General features: G+C 55.4%; 1 protein-coding gene across 2 annotated transcripts; it reads left to right on the forward strand.

The window, feature by feature from the left end:
• Positions 1-297: 297 nt before the first annotated feature.
• On the forward strand, positions 298-19052 carry DEDD2 (death effector domain containing 2). Of its 2 annotated transcripts, XM_045891619.3 has the most exons (5): positions 298-453; positions 1069-1437; positions 3152-3277; positions 6715-6855; positions 15153-19052. In XM_045891619.3, the coding sequence occupies exons 2-5, from the start codon at positions 1110-1112 to the stop codon at positions 15542-15544; spliced, it is 987 nt and encodes a 328-aa protein (XP_045747575.1). In that variant the 5' UTR covers positions 298-453; positions 1069-1109; the 3' UTR covers positions 15545-19052. The 2 variants fall into 2 exon arrangements, with proteins under 2 accessions (XP_045747575.1, XP_064437648.1); XM_064581578.1 differs by lacking the exon at positions 3152-3277.
• Positions 19053-19399: the final 347 nt, after the last annotated feature.

Consider the following 19399-nt stretch of genomic DNA (forward strand, 5'->3'; position numbering starts at 1 on the left):
TGCTATTGTGGTCCTTTGCCTTGGGCAGCTGGGAGCAGTGGTAATGTGGGCGTCTAAATCATGTTTAGGATAGGGCTGTAGTCCATGAGATGAGTATTTCCAACAGGGCTTGACGTGGGGCAACAAGGACCCAGCGGCTTAAGTCACGGGCGGACAGAAGCAACCCTGCACGCAACCAGGTACCAGATCCAACTCAGACGCGGACAGCGCTCTCGCTTTGCGCAGGCGCAGCACTGGCGGGCAAGACGCTACGGATGGGGGCGGGCCCGGAGGGGTGGGGCTTGGAAGCTTCACTCTGCGCTTGCGCCTAAGGGGCGTGGCGGTCGCACCTGCGCGAGTTGGGGGAAGGAGGAGGAGCGAGGTGACGCAGGCGTAATAATAGAGAAGGTGCCAGAAAGATCCAAAACAAGTGGCTGCGGCCGTCGCCCAGGAGTCGTCAGACGCCGGAATCCGGTGAGGATCCAGAGAGGCCCGAGGGCGGCTAGTGGCGGGTAGACGGAACCACTTGTGTGTTGGGGGGAGGGCGGTACCGCCCTAACAGGGCGAGGGGGTCGGGATCGGAGAGCACCACCTGTGTGGGGCGACGGGCTGCTTTGGTCGGTTCCACTTGTGGGGGGCAGAGGGTTACTCTCGGACGCTACCATTTGGGTGGAGCCGCGGCGCTGATCGGACAGTACCAGTGGACGGAGCCAAGGGGCTCGTCCGGGCAGTGCTGCCCAGAGTCAAAGGGCAGTTGGCAGGGTTTCCCGGGATGGGCCCCCACGCTGGTTCGGACCGAATCACTTGGTCGGGTCCGGAGGCTGGTTCGGGGCATACCACCTGGGGAGGGGCGTTCGGGCTGGGCCGGCCCAACTGGTGGGAGGACGAGCGGGGTCTAGCGTCTCGACCTGTTACTAGGGGACCTCGGGCGGTACCATTCCTTTCTGAGGGAAGGGGAGCGGCAGAGAAGACAGGGGTGCGAAGGTGGCCCTGCCCGGCAGGACGGGGCGGGGGAGACGCACCGGCGGGGGCGGGGTCCGGGTCCCCGCGTCGCTGACCATTGCCCCCTCCCCACTGTGTGGGTTCTAGGCCCTGGTTCAGAGCTTGTGCCGCCCCCCCCTCCCCTGGGTATGGCGCTGTCCGGGTTGACCCCGGCCCCGAGCTGGGAGGAGGATGAATGCCTGGACTACTACGGGATGCTGTCGCTTCACCGTATGTTCGAGGTGGTGGGCGGGCAGCTGACCGAGTGCGAGCTGGAGCTGCTGGCCTTCCTGCTCGACGAGGCCCCCGGCGCGGCCGGCGGTCTGGCTCGCGCGCGAAGCGGCCTGGAGCTGCTGCTGGAGCTGGAGCGCCGCGGGCAGTGCGACGAGAGCAACCTTCGGCTGCTGGGGCAACTCCTGCGCGTGCTGGCACGCCACGACCTGCTGCCGCACCTGGCGCGCAAGAGGCGCCGGCCAGGTATGGTTGAATGGGAGAGAGACAGACTTCCGGTGGGGACGGGGCCTTGTCCTGGCTGGGTCTCCATGGTGGCCTGATACGGACAGCACCGTATCAGCCTGTGTCCCAACTCGCTCCTCCCCTTCTCTCAGTATCAATGAGGAACACAGCAGGGAGGAGGCATGGCTTTGGGAGAGGTGAGTTTGTGGAATTTGGCCACATCAGTGATGTTTGTGGCCACTGTTTATGGAGGGCTTATTTCATGCGAGGCACAGTGGTAAGCCCTTCGTGTGAACTGTCGCCTTATATTCTCCTAGTAATCCCATGAGGAAGTCCTGTTAGTGTCCTCGTCTTACAGGGAAAAGAACAGGGTTAAGAGAAGTTAAGCAGCTTGCCCACATATAAGAATTGAATCCTGCGTGTTGAGCACAGGAAGTACAAGGTGTTGGGACTGACAGAGTGTTCGTTCCATGAAGCTTATGTTTAGTGGGGGGGGGAAGTAGCCATTAAGGCAGATAGTTTATTTTTGTATAGGGTTATAGAAAGACTAAAGGAAAGTTAAGAGAATACAGAGAGGGGCGCCTGGGTGACTCAGTTGGTTAAGCGACTGCCTTCGGCTCAGGTCATGATCCTGGAGTCCGTGGATCGAGTCCCGCATCGGGCTCCCTGCTCGGCGGGGAGTCTGCTTCGTCCTCTGACCCTATCCCCTCTCATGTGTTCTCTCTCTCTCAAATAAATAAATAAAATCTTTAAAAAAAAAAAAAGGAGAATACAGAGAGTAGGGAGTGCTTCATAGTGAAGGGAGCCCCCCTCCCCCAGATTGGATAACCAGTCAAAACCTTTCTGAAAAAGCGATGTTTAAATGGAGGTTCTACTCCTGCTGTGCGTAGATCTCAGAGGAGAAAATGCCAGGCAGAGGGAAAGACAAGCTTTTCAAGCCCTGAGTCAGTAATGAGTTTGGTATCGAGACCAGCGTGGCAGGAGCAGGGGAGACCGACAAAGCAAGAGCAGAGAGGGAAGTAAGAAGCCACTTCACACAGGGGCTTGCAGATGACACAGGTAGAAAGTTTGGCTCCGAGTTGATGCCCCTAGTCCTGTGAGGGAAGTACTCCTGGAGGAGCAGTTCTGAGGTGAGGAACCCAAGGGTTTAAGGGACAGGAGTCCTGTGTGTGCGAAGGCCTCGAGCTGTTGAGGCCTTGGCTGGGTCATTAGCGGTGCAGTGGCTAGTTCCGGAGGGGGATTCCGAACTTCCCTTGCCCAGAGGAAGCCCTTGGGAATTGTATAACCAGGAGAAGGGCATCACTAGAGAAGAACCGACCGTGTTTTTGGAAGAATATATGTGGAGGTTAGGCTATGGAAGAGAGGTTTTGGGGAGCCTGCTTACTCCTTGGAGGCTCGGAGTGTTGGGGGCAGTTCGAGGCGGCCGGGGGTGGGGGGCGGGCAACATTGCAGGGATCCTGATCATGACTCGGCTTACAGAATCCAACCCTGACAGTTGGAGCTGCTGTAGACATGGTTTGGACAGCCCCAGGAGGTCACGAGTTCGCCTGTCTCTGTAGGCATACAACAACCACTGGGCAGGAAGTGTTTGAGAGGGAGCAGCTATCTGGGCTCTGGGCTCTGGGGGACTCGAGCACCTAGTGGAGCAGGAGTCCCATCTCCAGCTGGGAATTGAGGCTGGGCTGGGGAGGGGCTGGAGGCTGGGAATATTTTTTTCGTTTTTCTCCTTCTGAAGTGTCTCCGGAACGCTACAACTACGGCATCTCCAGCTCTTCTTCCAAAAGGACTGAAGGCAGTCGCCGCCGCCGGCGCCGGCAGTCAAGCGGTACTTCAGACGCCCAGCAGGGTCAGTGGGAGACAGGTGAGCCTCGCTGGTGGGCGTGATGGCAGCGTCATTTTCTTCCTCCTGAGCCCTGATGAACCCTCTCCATCCCGGCCCATCAAGGAAGGGGCCCGAGGGGTCCTTCTGTCTCCACACTCCTTTATGTGTGGTGTTTATTCTATAAAAGCATGTGTCCGGAAGCAACGAATGCAATTGTTTGTGGTGGTTTTATAGGGCATCTGAATGACATCACGCGGTGGGTAGTCTTCACGTGGCTGGCTTTGCTGGACACATTTCTGAGATTTATTCACGTTAGGTACCTTTAATTTGTTTCTTTTAATTTCCCTGCCAGTTCATTTAGGCTGTTTCCTCTTCCCTAGGTCCTAAATTAATCAAGCATAATTTCAAACATACAGAGCAGTTGAAAGATGAGTGCAGTGAGCATGCTCCTATTTTCCATCTCGATTCAGTAATTTTAACATTTGCCACTTATGCTTTACTGTGTATATATGTAAGGATGGATTTTTGGTTGTTACGTGTGTATATATATGTAACAATGGATTTTCGGTTGAACTCTTTGAAAGTAAGTTACACCCATCAGGATACTTTATTCCTAAATCAGCAGGCATTTCCTGAGAATGAGGAGATTCTCCTAGATCACCTCCAGACCATTATCATACTTAAGAAAATAAATACTAATCCTTTGATATCCTAATGTTTTATTTTCATGTCTCCCCAAGATGGTCTCCACTCTCAGGACCCACTCATAGTTGAGTTTCTCTGCGTCTTGGTGTTTTTAAAAGATTTTATTTATTTATTTGAGAGAGAGAGCACAAGCAGGGGAAGTGGCAGGCAGAGGGAGAGGGAGAAGCGGGCTCCCCGCCTAGCAAGGAGTCCAACGTGGGACTTGATCCCAGGATCCTGGGATCATGACCTGAGCCGAAGGCAGATGCTTAACCGACTGAGCCACCCAGGCATTCCTGTGTTCATTTATTATGTCTCCTTAATCTCTTACTTGAGAACCCAAACTCCTCCCCTGCCCCAGATTTGTTTATTTTCTTCCCATGACGTTGACTTATTGACTTTGTTGGGCCACTTGTTTTGTAGAATGTCACGATTGTTTTGGAAGTGTCCGATCATTTCCTCGTGGGGTCCCGGAACTGGTGTATCTCCCGTGAAGTGGGGAGCCCCCACACCCTCACCCTAGGAGACAAGCACGGTAGCAGCCACTGGGCGTTGTTTCTAATTTATGACTTGAAACTCGAAAACCCTGTAAACGTGTGGCCAGAAGAGTAGAGGGTAATTTCCAGGACTGAGAGTTGAGTGAAGTAAAGTAAGGTGCAATAAAAAGTGGGTCAGGAGGTTTGATGAGATTCAGGTTACATGTTTTGGCAGGAATGTTCCTTGGTTGATGCTGCGTGCTTCGCTTTGGAGTGCATCAAGAGGCTGACGGTCTCGTTTTCTTGCTGTGAGTGGGCAAGTTTGAACACTTGGTTAAGGTGGTGTCTGCCATATTTGTCCTCCGTAAAGGGACATTTCCCCCTTTAATGGTTAGTCAATCTGTGGGGTGACACTTTGGCACATCCTGTTCCCCAGTAGCATCCCCAGTGGGTTTAGCAGGCATTGGTCATCTCTTCCCGAACCAGTGATGACATTGGTGATCACAAAATGGTGATTTTCTTATTCTTTTCCAATGTCTATTAGCTGGCATTCTTTCGAGACGTTTCCCTTTTTTCTCTCTCTTTCCTTGGGCGGAGGGGGAGCAGCACTGTGGATTTCTGTATAATTATTTATTTACTGTGTTAGAATCCATTAGTCATTCTTCCTGAGGTTCAAATTGACTAGCTCCTACTGTCTTTTTGATGTGGCTCCATCATTCCTTGAACTTCCTGCTCTGGGGCACTGCAAGATGTCCTGCATTCAACTTGTACTTTTCCTTCCCCAGCCCTGGAATCAGCTATTTCCAGAAGAAGCCTGGTTTCTTTTAGAGGCACTGGCATTTAGAGACCAGGATCTGGGTGCTGAGTGTGTGTGTTGTTTCTGGGCTCTTTTAGTGAACAGAGCTAGAAATTGCTTTAAAAAATTCCTATTAGTTTTTTGGGGCCCCTGGGTGGCTCAGTCGGTTAAGTGTCCAACTCTTGATTTCAGCTTAGGTCGTAATCTCATTGTGCCCCATCTTTCTCATCTCATGATCTCAGATCAAGCCCCGTGTCAGGCTCTGCGCTGGGCATGGAGCTTGCTTGAGATTCTCTCGCTCCTTCTCCCTCTGTCCTTCCTGCTCTTGGGCGCACACGCTCTATCCCACCCCCCCCAAAAAAATTCGTCTTAATGTTTTCTTTTTTTTTTTTTTTAATGAGAGAGAGAGAGAGAGCACATGAGAGGGGGGAGGGTCAGAGGGAGAAGCAGGCTCCTCGCCGAGCAGGGAGCCCGATGCGGGACTCGATCCCGGGACTCCAGGATCATGACCTGAGCCGAAGGCAGTCGCTTAACCAACTGAGCCACCCAGGCGCCCCCGTCTTAATGTTTTCAAAATTAATATACAAAGACTTGTTTCTTGTACGCTAAAAATGTTGTTTATTGAAAGTTTTGAGGTAACAGATTTATTTGCCTCGTTTTACTACAGTTGTAGCTTCGAAAGTACGGCAGTACTGCTGCTGACTACATCTCCTGAATGAAGCGTACCGTTTATTTGTGGTTCTTCCTGTCCTGGGAGTATATCCCACCGAGGATTTACAGTCAAAATGATCTTCCAAGTTACTTGAAATAATTCTTCTCTAGTTCGCGTTACCAATTTTATATACAGCTAGGTTCGCTTCTTTCTGTTTAATTTTATGGTTGGTGTGTTTTTTCGTCTCTAATTTTTTGAGTATGTAAAGCAGTTTTATGACTCAAAAGTCAAAACTACCATATGTAAGAAGGATGTTCTTAGAATCATTTCCACTGGTCCCCAACCCCTAGTGAGTAGGTAACTAATTTCATTCGTTTCCTATTTGTCTTTACAGTGTTTTGTCTTGCAAAAATAGCAAGCTTGTATATATTCTTATTTTTTTTAATGCAACACATAACAAATTGTAGACACTTGTTTTGCACCTTGCTTTTACTTCACTAAACAGTCTACTGAGGGAATTACCCTGCGTACTGCTTGCTAGGTGTTTACATTGTGTTCACATTTAGAGAGTTATGAGCAATGCCCCAGTGGTCTGTTGTCACGCTTGTTTCCTGGCGTGGCTTGCAGGGCTTTCTTCAGGGTCAGACCTGGGAGTGGGACTGCTGGGTGGTGGGGTGTGCTCTTCTAGATGACACTAGGTTCTACTCACTGCTCATCCTATGGACCGGGCCACTGAGGCCCAGGAAGCAGAGGGGCTCACCCAGGGTCTCATGGCATGGAGACCAGCCTTGAGCTCTTCTGTAGGCCCCTGCCTCCGTGCTCTACCTGTTATCCTGGTCCTCAGTGTGTCCCATCTTTCTCTCCTCAGGTTCCCCACCGACCAAGCGGCAGCGGCGAAGTCGGGGCCGGCCCAGTGGTGGTGCCCGACGGCGGCGGAGAGGGGCCCCCGCCGCCCCCCAGCAGCCGCAGGAGCCAGCCAGACCTGCCTCAGAAGGCAAAGTGACCTGTGGTAGGTGTCTGTGGGCCTCGGCGAATGCTGGATGGTGCCCGCGGCCGGCTGCTGAGCCCGAGGGGGTCAGATGCGGACACTCGTGTGGAGTGTGGCACACCCAGTGGGGAGGCGGCGGCTTCCGTTCATCATCCTCTCTTGCTTGTCTCCGTCCTGCGTGTCGTGGAAGGATCACGTGTGCGACCTCCTCCAGGAAGCTTTTCCTGCTGACCCCTTGCTCTCAGTTTCGTCTGTTTTTTCAGTAAACGTTTTTATAGGTTTCCTTACTCTGTAGTGGAGTAACATGTGGGTAAAAATTGAGGATCCTGGGCCAGGCTGCCAGATTCGCCCCTTAGCCTTGGCATTTAGATAGGTGTCTGACCTTGGGCAGGTGGCTGAACCCTTCTGTGTAAAAGGAGGCTGATAGGGTGCTTCCCACCTGGGGTTGTTGAGAGAGAAAACGAATTAGCCTGATAATAGGTTTGCCCCAGTGCCTGGCCTGGGGCCCGTGCTAGGCGCTGCGTACCGGTTGGTGCGTCTTCTTGCTGTTACTGTGCAGTGTGCTTGGGACAGGAACAGCAGTGGGGGCCCTGCCCTTGGGGAGGCGACCTTCTAGTAGGGTGACAGATCAGTGAAACTGAAGCTTGCTTTAGATAGTGCCATGAACAGAGGGTGGGGAGTGGGTGGAGAAGCCCGGCAGGAGCCAAGCTACTGGGCCTGGCAGACCTTGGAGTGGATGGGAGTGTGGATTTTATTCCACACGGCAGGTGTTACCTTGGGTTTTCAGCAGGGGAGCGAGGTTGATCTGACACCTGCTTTTGATGGAATTCTGACTTTATCTGGAAAATTAGTTAACGAATGATTTATAAAGTACGTAGAACTGCATTAGGCATATGTATTTATGTGTATATATGTATATATATATACGTATGTATGTGTGTGTGTATATATATATATATGTGTGTGTGTGTGTGTGTGGTGCCGTGCCTGGTGTGTGTTTAAATTAAACACAAAGGAAGCAGGGAACAGAGTGAAGAGGCTGGACAGCCTGAACAGGAGAGGCTGGAGGTCTGGCCCGGGAAAGGTCTGGCGGGAACTAACAGGGCTGCCTGGGCCTGCACATGTGGTAGGCCAGGTGGGTTGTGGGCTCTGCTTTAGAGATTCGTGCTTTGACCTTGCCTTCGGGAAATTCCACGTGGCCCTGAGGGTCGTAGACGGGCACGGGTGGGTGCACTCTCACTCAGCCCACACCTCTTTGGCTCCCTCTCCTCTGAGTGTCCCATCCACTCCACCGATGAGGCTGCAGATAGCCGTGCTCGGTGCTGCCGGGAGGAACAGACCAACAGAGCCAGCCGATGTCCTCTGACAACCCTCAGCTGCCCGGTGTGACTCTCCCCCGAGGCAGGCAGTCCTGAGCAGAGCCACGGGGCTGGCTGGGCAGCAGAGGGAATCCCTGCCTCCCTAAGGAGCCTGCTGAGCTGAGGCTGGGGAGGGGTCTTGTTGCCTGTGGAGGCTTCAGGTCTCTTCCCCAAGGGCAGGGCTGTGGCAGGGAGGTTGTTACGCAGGGTGTGGCTGGGTCTTGCTGGGAGGACTGTAAGCAGGTCTGACTGCTGACTCACTAGGCAGGGTGGGGCTGGAGGGAGGCTCTCCCCAGTAGGGCCCTGGTGGTTCCCCCTGAAAGCCAGGATGCCTCACCTTTAATGAGGCCCAAGATCAGGGGTGGAAGGAGGCTCCTTCAGACCGGAGTGACCTGCCATTTTTGCCCCCTAGTTTGTGATAGCTGTGGGGCTTAATCCCTAGTCAACTGCCCTCCCCAGAGGGGAAGAATTGGACCAAACTCTGGGTTTCTGAAGGGGAAGGGTGTCTGGAGTACCCTGGGTTTGGCCTCTTGAGTTTCCACACCCCTTTCAGGGCCATCCACCGGGCCCTGTGCTGGGCACGCTACTCGCCTGGCCCAGAGTTTTCAAGACGGCCCTGAGGTAGGGGTGACAGCCCCCACTGTGCAGAGTGGCAGGCTTGCTTCATGCTGTTACTCCACGCGTGTCCTTAGAGCGCTTACTATGCGCTAGGCACAGCACGGATGGGAGACGCTTGTCCTCACGGAGCACGTGTTTTGGTGGGAGGAGAAAGTGGACAGAAACTTCAGAGGGCAGCTGAGAAGAGAAGGCAGGGCAAGGGGGGAGGGAGTGATGGAAAATGCAGTTTTAGATGTATCTTCAAGGTAGAGTGGTCTCAGAAGCTCTCTTGGAAGAGACAGCGAGTGTGTGGATGGCTGGGGAAGAGTGTTCTAGATCTGGGGACAGCAGCTGCCAAAGTCAAGTGGGAGTGAGCCAGTGGTGATGAAGGGCTGGTGAGGAATCTGGCTGAGCAAGGGGGCTGCTGGAAGGTGAGCGCAGGAGAGGTGGGGGGCCCGTCTTGCGGGCCAGGGGGCCAGGCCTTTCACTGCTTTACGTGACGGAAAGCAGCCAGAGGATTTGAGTGACAGGATGAGCTTTGCTTTTCTCCCTGTTTCTCCGGAGGAGGGACAGGTAGGCACACCAGCGTGATGACCTGGTACCCCCTTTGTTGTGCCTCAGCCCTTGGCAGCTCATGGGTGAGCCTGTTGGACCATCCACGGTGTCTTGGAGTCACTTTTAGGGGTCCTGTTACGTCGTCTGTGGGTTTTTCACTGTGTACCTCTAAAAGATCAGAATTCTTGGAAAAATTATTGCACCGAAAACATTAAGTTCCGTACTATCAAATGTCCAGTCAGTGCTCTTATGTTGTCCCATTGTCTCAGAAGTGCTGACTCTCTATGGGGCGCCTGGGTGGCTCAGTCAGTTAAGCATCTGCCTTCGGCTCAGGGCATGATCCCTGGGTCCTGGGATCGGTCAGGCTCTCTGCTCCTCGGGGAGCCTGCTTCTCCCTCTCCCTCTGCCTGCCGCTCCTCCTGCTTGTGCGCGCTCTCTCTTTCTCTCTGTGTCAAATAAATAAATAAAATCTTAAAAAAAAAAAAGAATAAAAAAGTTAACTTAAAAAAAAAGTGCTGGCTCTCTCTTTTTAAATTTAATTTCTTTGAGAGGGAGAGAGAGTGCACGAGCAGGGGGAGGGGCAAAGGAACAAGCCGACTCTCCGCTGAGTAAGGAGCTCAATGCTGGGCTTGATCCCGGGGTCCTGGGATCATGACCTGAGCGGAAGTCTGACACTTAACTGACTGAGCCACCCAGGTGCCCTAGTGCTGGCTCTCGTAAGTCTCCTGGTCTCTGAGATTTCCCCCGCCATGTCGGCTCTCTTTCCCCCCATCCCTCTAGCTTTGTATTTGTTGAAAGTAGTTGTCCTGTAGGTTTTTTTTTTTTTTAAGATTTTATTTATTTATTTGACAGAGGGAGACACAGCGAGAGCGGGAACACAAGCAGGGGGAGTGGGAGAGGGGGAAGCAGGCTTCCCGTGGAGCAGGGAGCCCCATGTGAGACTCGATCCCAGACTCCAGGATCATGACCTGAGCCGAAGGCAGACGCTTAACGACTGAGCCACCCAGGTGCCCCATGTAGTGTTTCCTAAAGACTGAATTTTGCCAATTGCATCCTGCAGTCGAGTTGATTGATATGGTCCCCTATTGTCCATGTTTCCTGAAAATCGGTGGTTGGCTTGGAGAGGCTTGATCAGATTCTGGTATGATGTTTTATTTTCAAGCTCATTTCCCAGGTGGTATTGTGGCCTTCCATCGGGAAGCAGGTAGTGAGTGGCTGCTTATCTTTCTCTGATGTTGGTGGCAGCGTTTCCTCTTTGCCTCGATCTTTTAGTTCAGTCAAACCTTATATCTGACATGACGACGCTGGCCACGTCCCGGGGAAGAGACTAAAGCAGGGGATGGGTGCCGCTGTTGTCCAGAGGAGGGTGGTACTGGCCCTGGAGGGGCAGGGGTCTTTCCATCAGAGCACTCTGGCTGCTTCTCTCCCCCTTGTGCCTGTCCCTGTCCCTTCCCTGACCCCCCACTGGGAATCCCTGCCCATTTCCCTCTGCATCTCATTCTGCCCTAGAAGAGAGAGGGATGAGGTGTGGGGTTGGGGGACAAGAGGATGCTGGGGCCGAACTGCATGCAGGAACAAGAGCAGCTGTCCTCACTAGGAAGGCATCGCCAGACCCTGTGTCCTGGGGACAGGGAGCCTTTCTGCACAGCTGCCCAAGTGGAGGAGGGACTGTTGCTAAATGCTTGGTGTTCCTGGCCAGAGGAAGCAGTTCAGCCAGCCCCCAGCCCAGGTCACACGGGGGCCAGACGCTCTTCCCACCTTGCTCCTCACGGACACACGTGGCCCAGTCCGTCCACTTGTCTCCATGTCTGCTGCATCTGTCCTGGCCCCTTAGCCTTCCCTGACCCCTGCCCTGGCTCTGTTCCTGCCGCCTTACCGCTTCCGCAGTGCAGCCCGAGTCATCTCGGCGTGAGCTCACGTCCTTCCTGAGGCCCTCGGAGGGCTCGTTATATGCCAGGCACTGGCCTCTGCTCTTTACTTGCAGCCAGTGGTGTAATCCCCAAAGTGACCCCTCGAGAGCAGGTGCTGGGTGAGGTTTTACGAGGGAGGCCATTGAGGTGCAGGGGGAGTGTGCTTGCCTCGTGAGGCCCCGTCCCTCCAGTCATCCCCTGATGCCCTTCTCCTCCACGTGGTCCAGCCACCCCGGCCCCTTGCCTGTGAATGCCTCAAGTTCATTTTCTGCTTCTGGACTTTGATGCAGGCTGTTCTCTTTTCTGGCAAAGCTGCTCTTCCTTCTCCTTGTTTTTCTCTCTCGACCTACTTCTTCACATTTTACTTCCAGTGTCATTCCTAGAGAGGTTCTGTCTGATCATTGCAATCTAAATTACACCTCGCTCTCTCTAATTTTCTCTTGTGGCCCTTGGGGTGTCTTTTAATTATAGGTTTCTGTGTGTCATTGTGTGAGAGGCAGCAAACAGGACAGGGGGAGTTACGAGCTCAGGCTCTGGAGCCAGGCACCCCGGCTGGAATTCCAGCTCTGCCATTTCCTGCCTCTGTGCCCTTGGGCAGGTGACTCATCCTCTGTGCCTCAGTTTCCCCATCTGCAGAAAGGAGGTAATAGCATCGCCTTAGAAGGTTGCAGGGAGAATCAAGGGGTCAATAAATGTGACGTGTTGCCAGTCTGCAGTAAATACTCTATACACGTCACCTATTGTTCCTTGGTCATTTTGTTGAGGACTAAAGGAGAGATGGGGTTTGGTGCCCCTGATTCCTGGCCAGGGGTGGCGGGGTGGCTTCAGGTAACACAGGTCTTCCCCTCTTCCCTCGTGGAGTCGCCTTGTCCTCTTTCTGTGTATGCCACCCTGTTGTGTTCCAGACCCGAGGTTGGACTGTGGTCTGGGGAAGGTGTTCCTCATTTGTCAATGGGGATAAGGAAAGTGCTGTGGGGATTTAGGGCCGGAGATCGGGAGAGCCCTTGGGTAGGGCCTGGCCCGTGAGAGGTGTTCCCTAACTGGGGTTCCACATATTGCAGGCCCACTGGTGGTGGGGCATGCATGTCACCCCACATTCCTGGCACTTCGTAAATAGATCTGTTGGATGGAAGAATGGATGGGACACACACTAGTCCGTCCTGGTCCTTTCGTCCTTCCACCCCCCATGTTGGGGGTAGGCTCTGAACGGTTTCTGCCACAGGTTGAATACCGACCTGTGCTGAGGAGAAAGGCGATCTGGGAGGGTTTCACCCGCTCGGGATGTGTGGTCCTAGGAGCTGGGCCTTGGTGAGTGAGTGGAGCTGTTGTGGACAGAAGAGGTGGACAGGTCATCGTGTGAGTAAGGCTTGTGCTGGGGGCACTGCCCTTGTGACTGGAGGCAGGGCAGGGGAGAACGCAGCCGGGACTGAGGGAGGAGGTTGACTCAGGGGCCCAAGTGAGAGAGGGTCAGGCCTGGGCAGGGGCCATGGGGTAGAGAGATGGGTGTCTAAATCGCAGTTCCTGTTTCTGGGTGCCTTTGGTGTCCTAGGACTTGGCGAGTGTTTCATGAGTTGCTTTTTTGAATTCTCATGACCGCACCATGCAGCAGGGACCTCTTGTTTGTCTGTTTATGTTTTTCAGATGGGGAAACTGAGGCTCAGGTGAGGTCACATGCCCAAGGCCCCACAGCTAGAGAGTGGCAGAGCCGGGACTCGCCTCAAGGTCTGTCGGACTCCGCCACCTGGCTCTGTGCCTCTGCCACTGAGCTGCCCCGTGTGGCCTTGGACAGGTGCTGCCCCTCCCAATCCCCTGCTCCCTGGTCTACACCACTTGAGGGCATGGTCAGACACTCAGGGGAGTCCAGGCTGTGGGCCTGAAGGTCTTGTGTAGTTCCTAACATGGAGGGAGCCAGGCCTGAGTGCCGTGGGAAGTCCTGGGCCCCAAGGCCAGGTTGGGTTCCCTGGGCCTCGAGCGGAGAGGGTGATGTTCCCTCGCAGAAAGAGGAAGGGTTTGGGGTGGGAGGAGGAAGTGGGTGGTACTGAGAAGTCATCTGGGGGAGTGGGGACCTGCCTTCCACCTTGTGCTCTGCTGCTGACACCGTGTGTGGAAGGCGAAGGAAGTCAGGCACTTGGCACTTCCCTTTCCCGAGCTTGTTTCCTCATCTGTCCGCTGGGTTGCTTGTGGCCCCCGCCCCACAGGGCCGGTCCGGCTGAATGGCGGGGGTGAGGCATTTGGCACATCGGAGCTGTTGGCGGCTGCCCTTCTCGGAGCACCCGTTGGGCGCTGTTTGCACTGCTAGCCACTTTTCCATCCATTGCTCTCACTTTAATCCTTTCAACAGCCTTTCAGAGTGGAATTCCCAGGTTCCAGCAAGAACCTGGGCTCAGAGAGGTGCTGACTTGTGCCAGGTCACGCAGCAGTGCCCGAAGACTCCTGGGTTAGAATCGTCTCCACTGGCCCAAAGCTGCCCTCTGGGGCACAGGACGCTCAGTGACGTCTGTGGAGCCCCTCCACGCCCTGGCCGCGCGACCTTGGGCAGATTCCTTCCCTTCTCTTTGCCCCCGTTTGCTCACCTGTAAATTGGGGTGACAGTAGGGCCTGTCTGACGGGGCGGTCGTGGATTAAATGAGTTCGTATGTGGGTAGTGCCTGTTGTCCTTTCCAGCTTGTAGCTGACCCTCGCAGCCGGTGTGGTGTCGAGAGGGGGTTCTGTTAGGAGCCTGAGTCACGGGTGGAGCTTTAGTAATCCCACACGGAGGTGATCCGCCTGAGGTCACACTTACAGGGACAGTCTAGGAAATCCTGGGTCCTGTGCCCTGCGCAGAGCTGCCCCCTTATTTGGGCAGGTGTGGGCAGGGTCGTAAGTAGCAGAAACTCAGCTCAGACTGGTCTGAGCAAAAAGGGAATTGATCTTGGCTGAGAATCTGGGAGTTCCAGGGCTTGCGTGAGGAACTTCGTTTTTTTCCTCTCTGTCGTGACCCCGGCTAGGCCTCACGCTCTCCCCTCCTGGTGGCCAAGGGCCCCCAGCAGCTCCGGGCTTAGGGCCCATCGTCTTAGCGGCCTCTGAGGGAAGAGGGCGCCTGCTGCCAGCAGAGCTCGCCCGGTCCCAGCCTTGAGACCCCTGGGCGGCGCTCGCGTGCTGAGTGTGGGGGCCCCACAGGAGTCTCACTGAGGGCAGGACGGGGTGAGCCTGGTTGCCAGGCAAGTCCATCAGTCCAGGCATGGGTTCTTGCACAAATATATATCGAGCGCCTACTGTGTGCCACAGGGCTACACCAGTGAATAAAACAGTCCCTTCAGGGGGCTCACCCAGGGAGACAGGTGATAAGCCTGACAGTATAAGGGAAAGCACTGAGATTAGAAGGTGGTAAGTGCTTTGGGAAGAAAGGGAGCAGGGTCTGGGGGACTGGGAGTGCCGGGGGCCGGGGTGGTGGTGGTGAAGTTTTAAATCGGGAGGTTAGGGGAGGCCTCATTAGGAAGGTGGCATTTGGAGGAAGTGAGGGAGCAAGTGCTGCGGGGCGGGCCAGAGCATCCCCAGCTGAAGGAGAGGCAGGGCTGAGCAGAACCTGCCTGGTGGGTAGGGGTGCAGCAGGGTGCTGAGGCTGGAGTGCGGCACGTGCGGGGAGAGGAGGTCGCCGAGGTCGCTGGGACAGGAGGTAACAGAGGCCAGGCCCCAGGAGAGAAGCCAGGGGACGGTGTCACTGTACTTGGGTGTGGTTACCACAAGGGGGAAGGATGTGGGTAGGTGCAGTGCAACCCATGGGGCAGTGGGAGGAGCCTGTGGGAGGAGGCTCGGGGTGGGAGGAAGGGGTTGTGGGGCTTGGTCCTTTGAGCTGGTCCCTTGCACCGCCCTGTGTGGAGCGTTGGCCCCTCCCTGACCAGTCCCTCCTTCTCCGCAGACATCCGGCTCAGGGTGCGAGCAGAGTACTGTGAGCACGGGCCTGCCTTGGAGCAGGGTGTGGCCTCCCGGCGGCCCCAGGCGCTGGCCCGGCAGCTGGACGTGTTTGGGCAGGCCACAGCGGTGCTGCGCTCCCGGGACCTGGGCTCCGTGGTGTGCGACATCAAGTTCTCCGAGCTCTCCTATCTGGACGCCTTCTGGGGCGACTACCTGAGTGGCGCCCTGCTGCAGGCCCTGCGGGGCGTGTTCCTGACTGAGGCCCTTCGCGAGGCCGTGGGCCGGGAGGCTGTCCGCCTGCTGGTCAGTGTGGACGAGGCCGACTACGAGGCTGGCCGGCGCCGCCTGCTGCTGATGGAGGAGGAGGGAGGACGGCGCCCAACTGAGGCCTCCTGATCCTGGACCTGGCAGGACTGAACCCACCTCCTAGCCTCCGGGCCACTTTCTCCCCCGGAGGACATCCATCCCTGCCCCTAGAGGACTGTCACTCCAGCAGCCCTGAGGACTGGGACAGATGGCCTGGCCCCTTGACAGACTCTCCCACAGGATGTGGGCTCTGAGGCCGAAACCACTTCCACCTGAGTTTCCTTCCCAGCCTCCTCCCAACCCTACCCTCTGGTGTGTTCCCTCAGCTTCAGGAGGCCAGGGACTCAGGCATGCAGATCAGAACGGGAGGGAGGCATAGCTACACATTCACCAAAGGCCCCCTGCACACCGTGTTCCTGACTGTGGGCTGCGTGCACGCATGCACACGGCCCCCTCTGGAATCTCCCCTGGGCTCCTGCCTTGGCCTGCTCCACACATGTCTTTGGCCTAAGGGCTTCTCTCTCAGGATCTCTGATTTTACTTCCCCCAACCCTGGACCTCAGCCACGCTGGGCACTGGGGCTAGGGTGCACACGGGGCCTGCTCACCTTGCCCACACATCTCTCTAGCCAGCCAGGGCTCTCTGCCCTGCTTCCATACACAGACCTGGCTCTCCACATTCTCCTGCTCGCCACAGTTGGACGCAGACTTGCACAAGGACCTGCACCCGGAGTGTCACACGTGCATTGCAGCAGCATCAGACCAAGTGTGTTGTTGCCCATGGGGCCAGGATCAGAAACCAACTTCCTTCTCCGAAAGGGAAGGCAAAGGCTTGGGGCTGATGAGAAAGGCCTTTTATAAATGGCGCCAATAAAACGGCCCTGGATTGGGGCTTAGGGTGGGCATCAAGGCTCCCTAGGACTCTTTCTTTATGGGCTGGAGGAAGGAGCTGATGAGGACCTGGGCCTATTACCAGTCCTGGGGTTCCTGGCCCAGTATCTGGCTAGAGGAAGGGCAGGATGCTGGAGCGTCATCTGCTGCTGCTACCACAGGCCTGCCCTCCTCTCTGGGCCTCAGTTTCCTCATCTGTCAAAGGAAATACTGCCTTGGAGTCATAACCTGTCCCAGCCCCATTTGCATATGCTTTGCTCTTGTTAGGTTCTTGGGAGTACTAGTGTTTTTATTTTATTCCCTGAGGTGCCAGCTATCTAGTCCAAAGCTTTGGAAACCAAACCTTTCATGAGCTACAGTTCTCTGCCTGGAATCCCTCCCCAGATGGCTCCTCATGCTTTCTGGACAGTCACCTCTTAAATCTGGACCTACATTCTTCCTCCCGAGCCCAACACTGCTTCCTGCTGCCTTGTGGCTACCGGAGGTTGTGGCCCCTTTCCCCACCCCTTGTTTAAGGGCTTAGGAACTCAGGTTTCTTACACAATAACCAAGGTTTTCCTTCCTGTGGGGGAAGGGAACCGGGCTGGGGAATGGGAGTGGGTGAGAGGGGGTGGGCAGGGACTGCTGGCCTTTCTGGGGAAGAGGTGCTCCTGCCCACATCTGGGAACCTAGACCCCTGGCCTGTGTTGGTGTAGAGGGACACTGTGGCAAGTCTAGGGGTGGAGTCCTGACCTGCAGTCAAGACCTGGTCTAGCTAGTTGCTTTTGACTTCAGACTATACCTTTACTCTCTGGAAGGGAGCTAAGGTCTGCTGGGCACCTCCTCAAGATCTATTTAATGCTTAGCTTGTGTGAAGTAGGGATTCTACCTCCATTTTTGACAGGAAATGGGCTTCAGAGCGGGGGAGGTGACTTTCCTGGGGGATAGAGAAGCACTGAGCTCCAGAGGCTCTCCCCCCTAGTGGACGCAGGTTGGGGAGGCAGGTGGGGGGTTTCCACGCCCCTTCTCTTCCGGTTGGGGGACTGTCCTTGGTCTGGGCGGGAGTAGGTTTTCTCTTCAAGGTTTGGGGCTTTCCGTACTTGGGGGTGGGAGCTGCTGCTGGTCCTGCCTCGGCTGGGCTGAATTGCGGAGTCGGCCTCATCATTGGGCTTTGAGGCTTGTCTCTCCGCCCCTTATGAATGAGGGGCCCAGCCCCCTTGCGGGGAGAGATTCAGGCCCTGTCCACGCGTCAGTTGCGTGACATGGGCCCCGCCCATGGCCCGCCCTCCCCCATTCTCGTGGCCCGCCCGCCCCGCCCTCTTCAGCCGGGGGTCCGCCTCTCTCGCCGGCACGCGCGTGCCGGAAGTAGAGACGCCTAACCGCGAGGCCGCGGGAGGCCGCGCAGGCGCGGTGCGTGCCAGGAATCGGCGGTGGCGGGAACCTTGAGGAGGTGTCTCTCGCCTCCAGAGCTTACGTGAGCGCCTGCGCTGTGGAGCTGGCCTGGACTTGCCAGAGCCCGCGCCGGACACCGGGGTGACCGACACACCCCTGAGGCCCAGAAGTGGGTCAGACCCAGGCCATGAGGACAAGCCAGGGAGATCCAAGAGCTTCAGGAGTCGATGAAGGATTCTGTGGGGCAGGGCATGGACAGGCTGCGGCCAGGCGAACTAGGGGCCTGTGGGAGCTCAGAGGAAGGCAGGTTTCACAGAGGAGAGGAGCCCCGAGCTGGCTCTTGAAGGATGAGTAGGAGTTCAACAGAGTGACAGAGGGGCCTTCCAGCAGAGAGAACAGCTCCCGGGAAGGCCTTAGGGAACGTGCCCGAACGGGGTGCAGAGAGACGGATGGACAGGCAGAGTCAGAGGTAAGTGGCGGTGCGGAGTCAGCCACCCCCTCGTTGGCACAGCGGCCATCCGCCCCATCGGGCTGGCCACGATGACAGTGACAGTACGATTACGCTAGAAGGTGGTAGATGAGGCGGGCCCCCTGTGGCTCCGCAGCTGCTGTGCTGGCGGGCGAGCCACGCCGGGCCCCCGGGCCCCCGCGGGTCACAGCCCAGGGTGGGCGGTGACTGAATAAGCAGCAGAGGCTGGGGGAGCCCAGAGGACATGAGTGGAGGTCCCCAGGAAGGCCTCGTGGATCGGAGCCCTGTTCATTCTGTTTAGAATCAACACCACCATCATATGTTTCAACTGCGAAATAGAACATTCTGAAAAGTTCGGACAACGGATAGATGGTGTTAGTGCATTGTAAAACACCTGTGCCTCCCACATTAAGAAATACCGTACCCCCAGGGGCGCCTGGGTGGCTCAGTCAGTTAAGCGTCTGCCTTCGGCTGGGGTCGTGATCTCGGGGTCCTGGGATCCAGCCCCGCATCGGGCTCCCTGCTCGGCGGGAAGCCTGCTTCTCCCTCTCGCACTCCCCCTGCTTGTGTTCCCTCTCTCGCTGTCTCTGTCAAATAAATAAATAAAATCTTAAAAAAAAAGGAATACCTTACCACACCCCAGAAGCCCCTCACCACCCCACACCTGGCTGTCATGTGCTCCCTCTTGACCACATCCCCCCCCCCCCCCACCACCACTTACTTCCCCTAGCTGGGAACACTATCCTACCTTTCACAGTAATAATTCCTTGCCTTTTTTTTTTTTTTTTTTTGCTAGTTTTATGTTCCTCGATGATGTAGTTCATTTTATCTCTTCTTGCACTTGATATAAATGGAATCGTACAATATATCTTCTGTTGTGTCTGCTTTCTTTTGCTCGGTGGTGTGTTTGTGAGGTTCCTCCATGTGTCTGTTAGTAGTTAACTCATTTTTATGAACATCCCCCAAGTACTTCATGCATTGCACTGTTGGTGGACATTTAGGTTGTTTCCAGTTTGGGGCTGTTATAAATAAGGCTGCTGCGAACATTGTTGTGCATGGTTTTTGGTGAATGAATGCCTACATTTCTGTTGGGATATACCGGGAAATGAAACTGGTGGACATGCATATGTTCAGGTAGATACTGCCTATGTTAGTTTCCTATGGCTGATGTAATAAATTACCACAAATTTGATGGCTTAATACAAAAGAAACGTA

This window comes from Mirounga angustirostris, unplaced genomic scaffold (genome assembly GCF_029215605.1).
Source record: "Mirounga angustirostris isolate CCGP_5_RB_7025 unplaced genomic scaffold, mMirAng1.0.hap1 SCAF_16, whole genome shotgun sequence".
Taxonomy (NCBI): Eukaryota; Metazoa; Chordata; class Mammalia; order Carnivora; family Phocidae; genus Mirounga; species Mirounga angustirostris.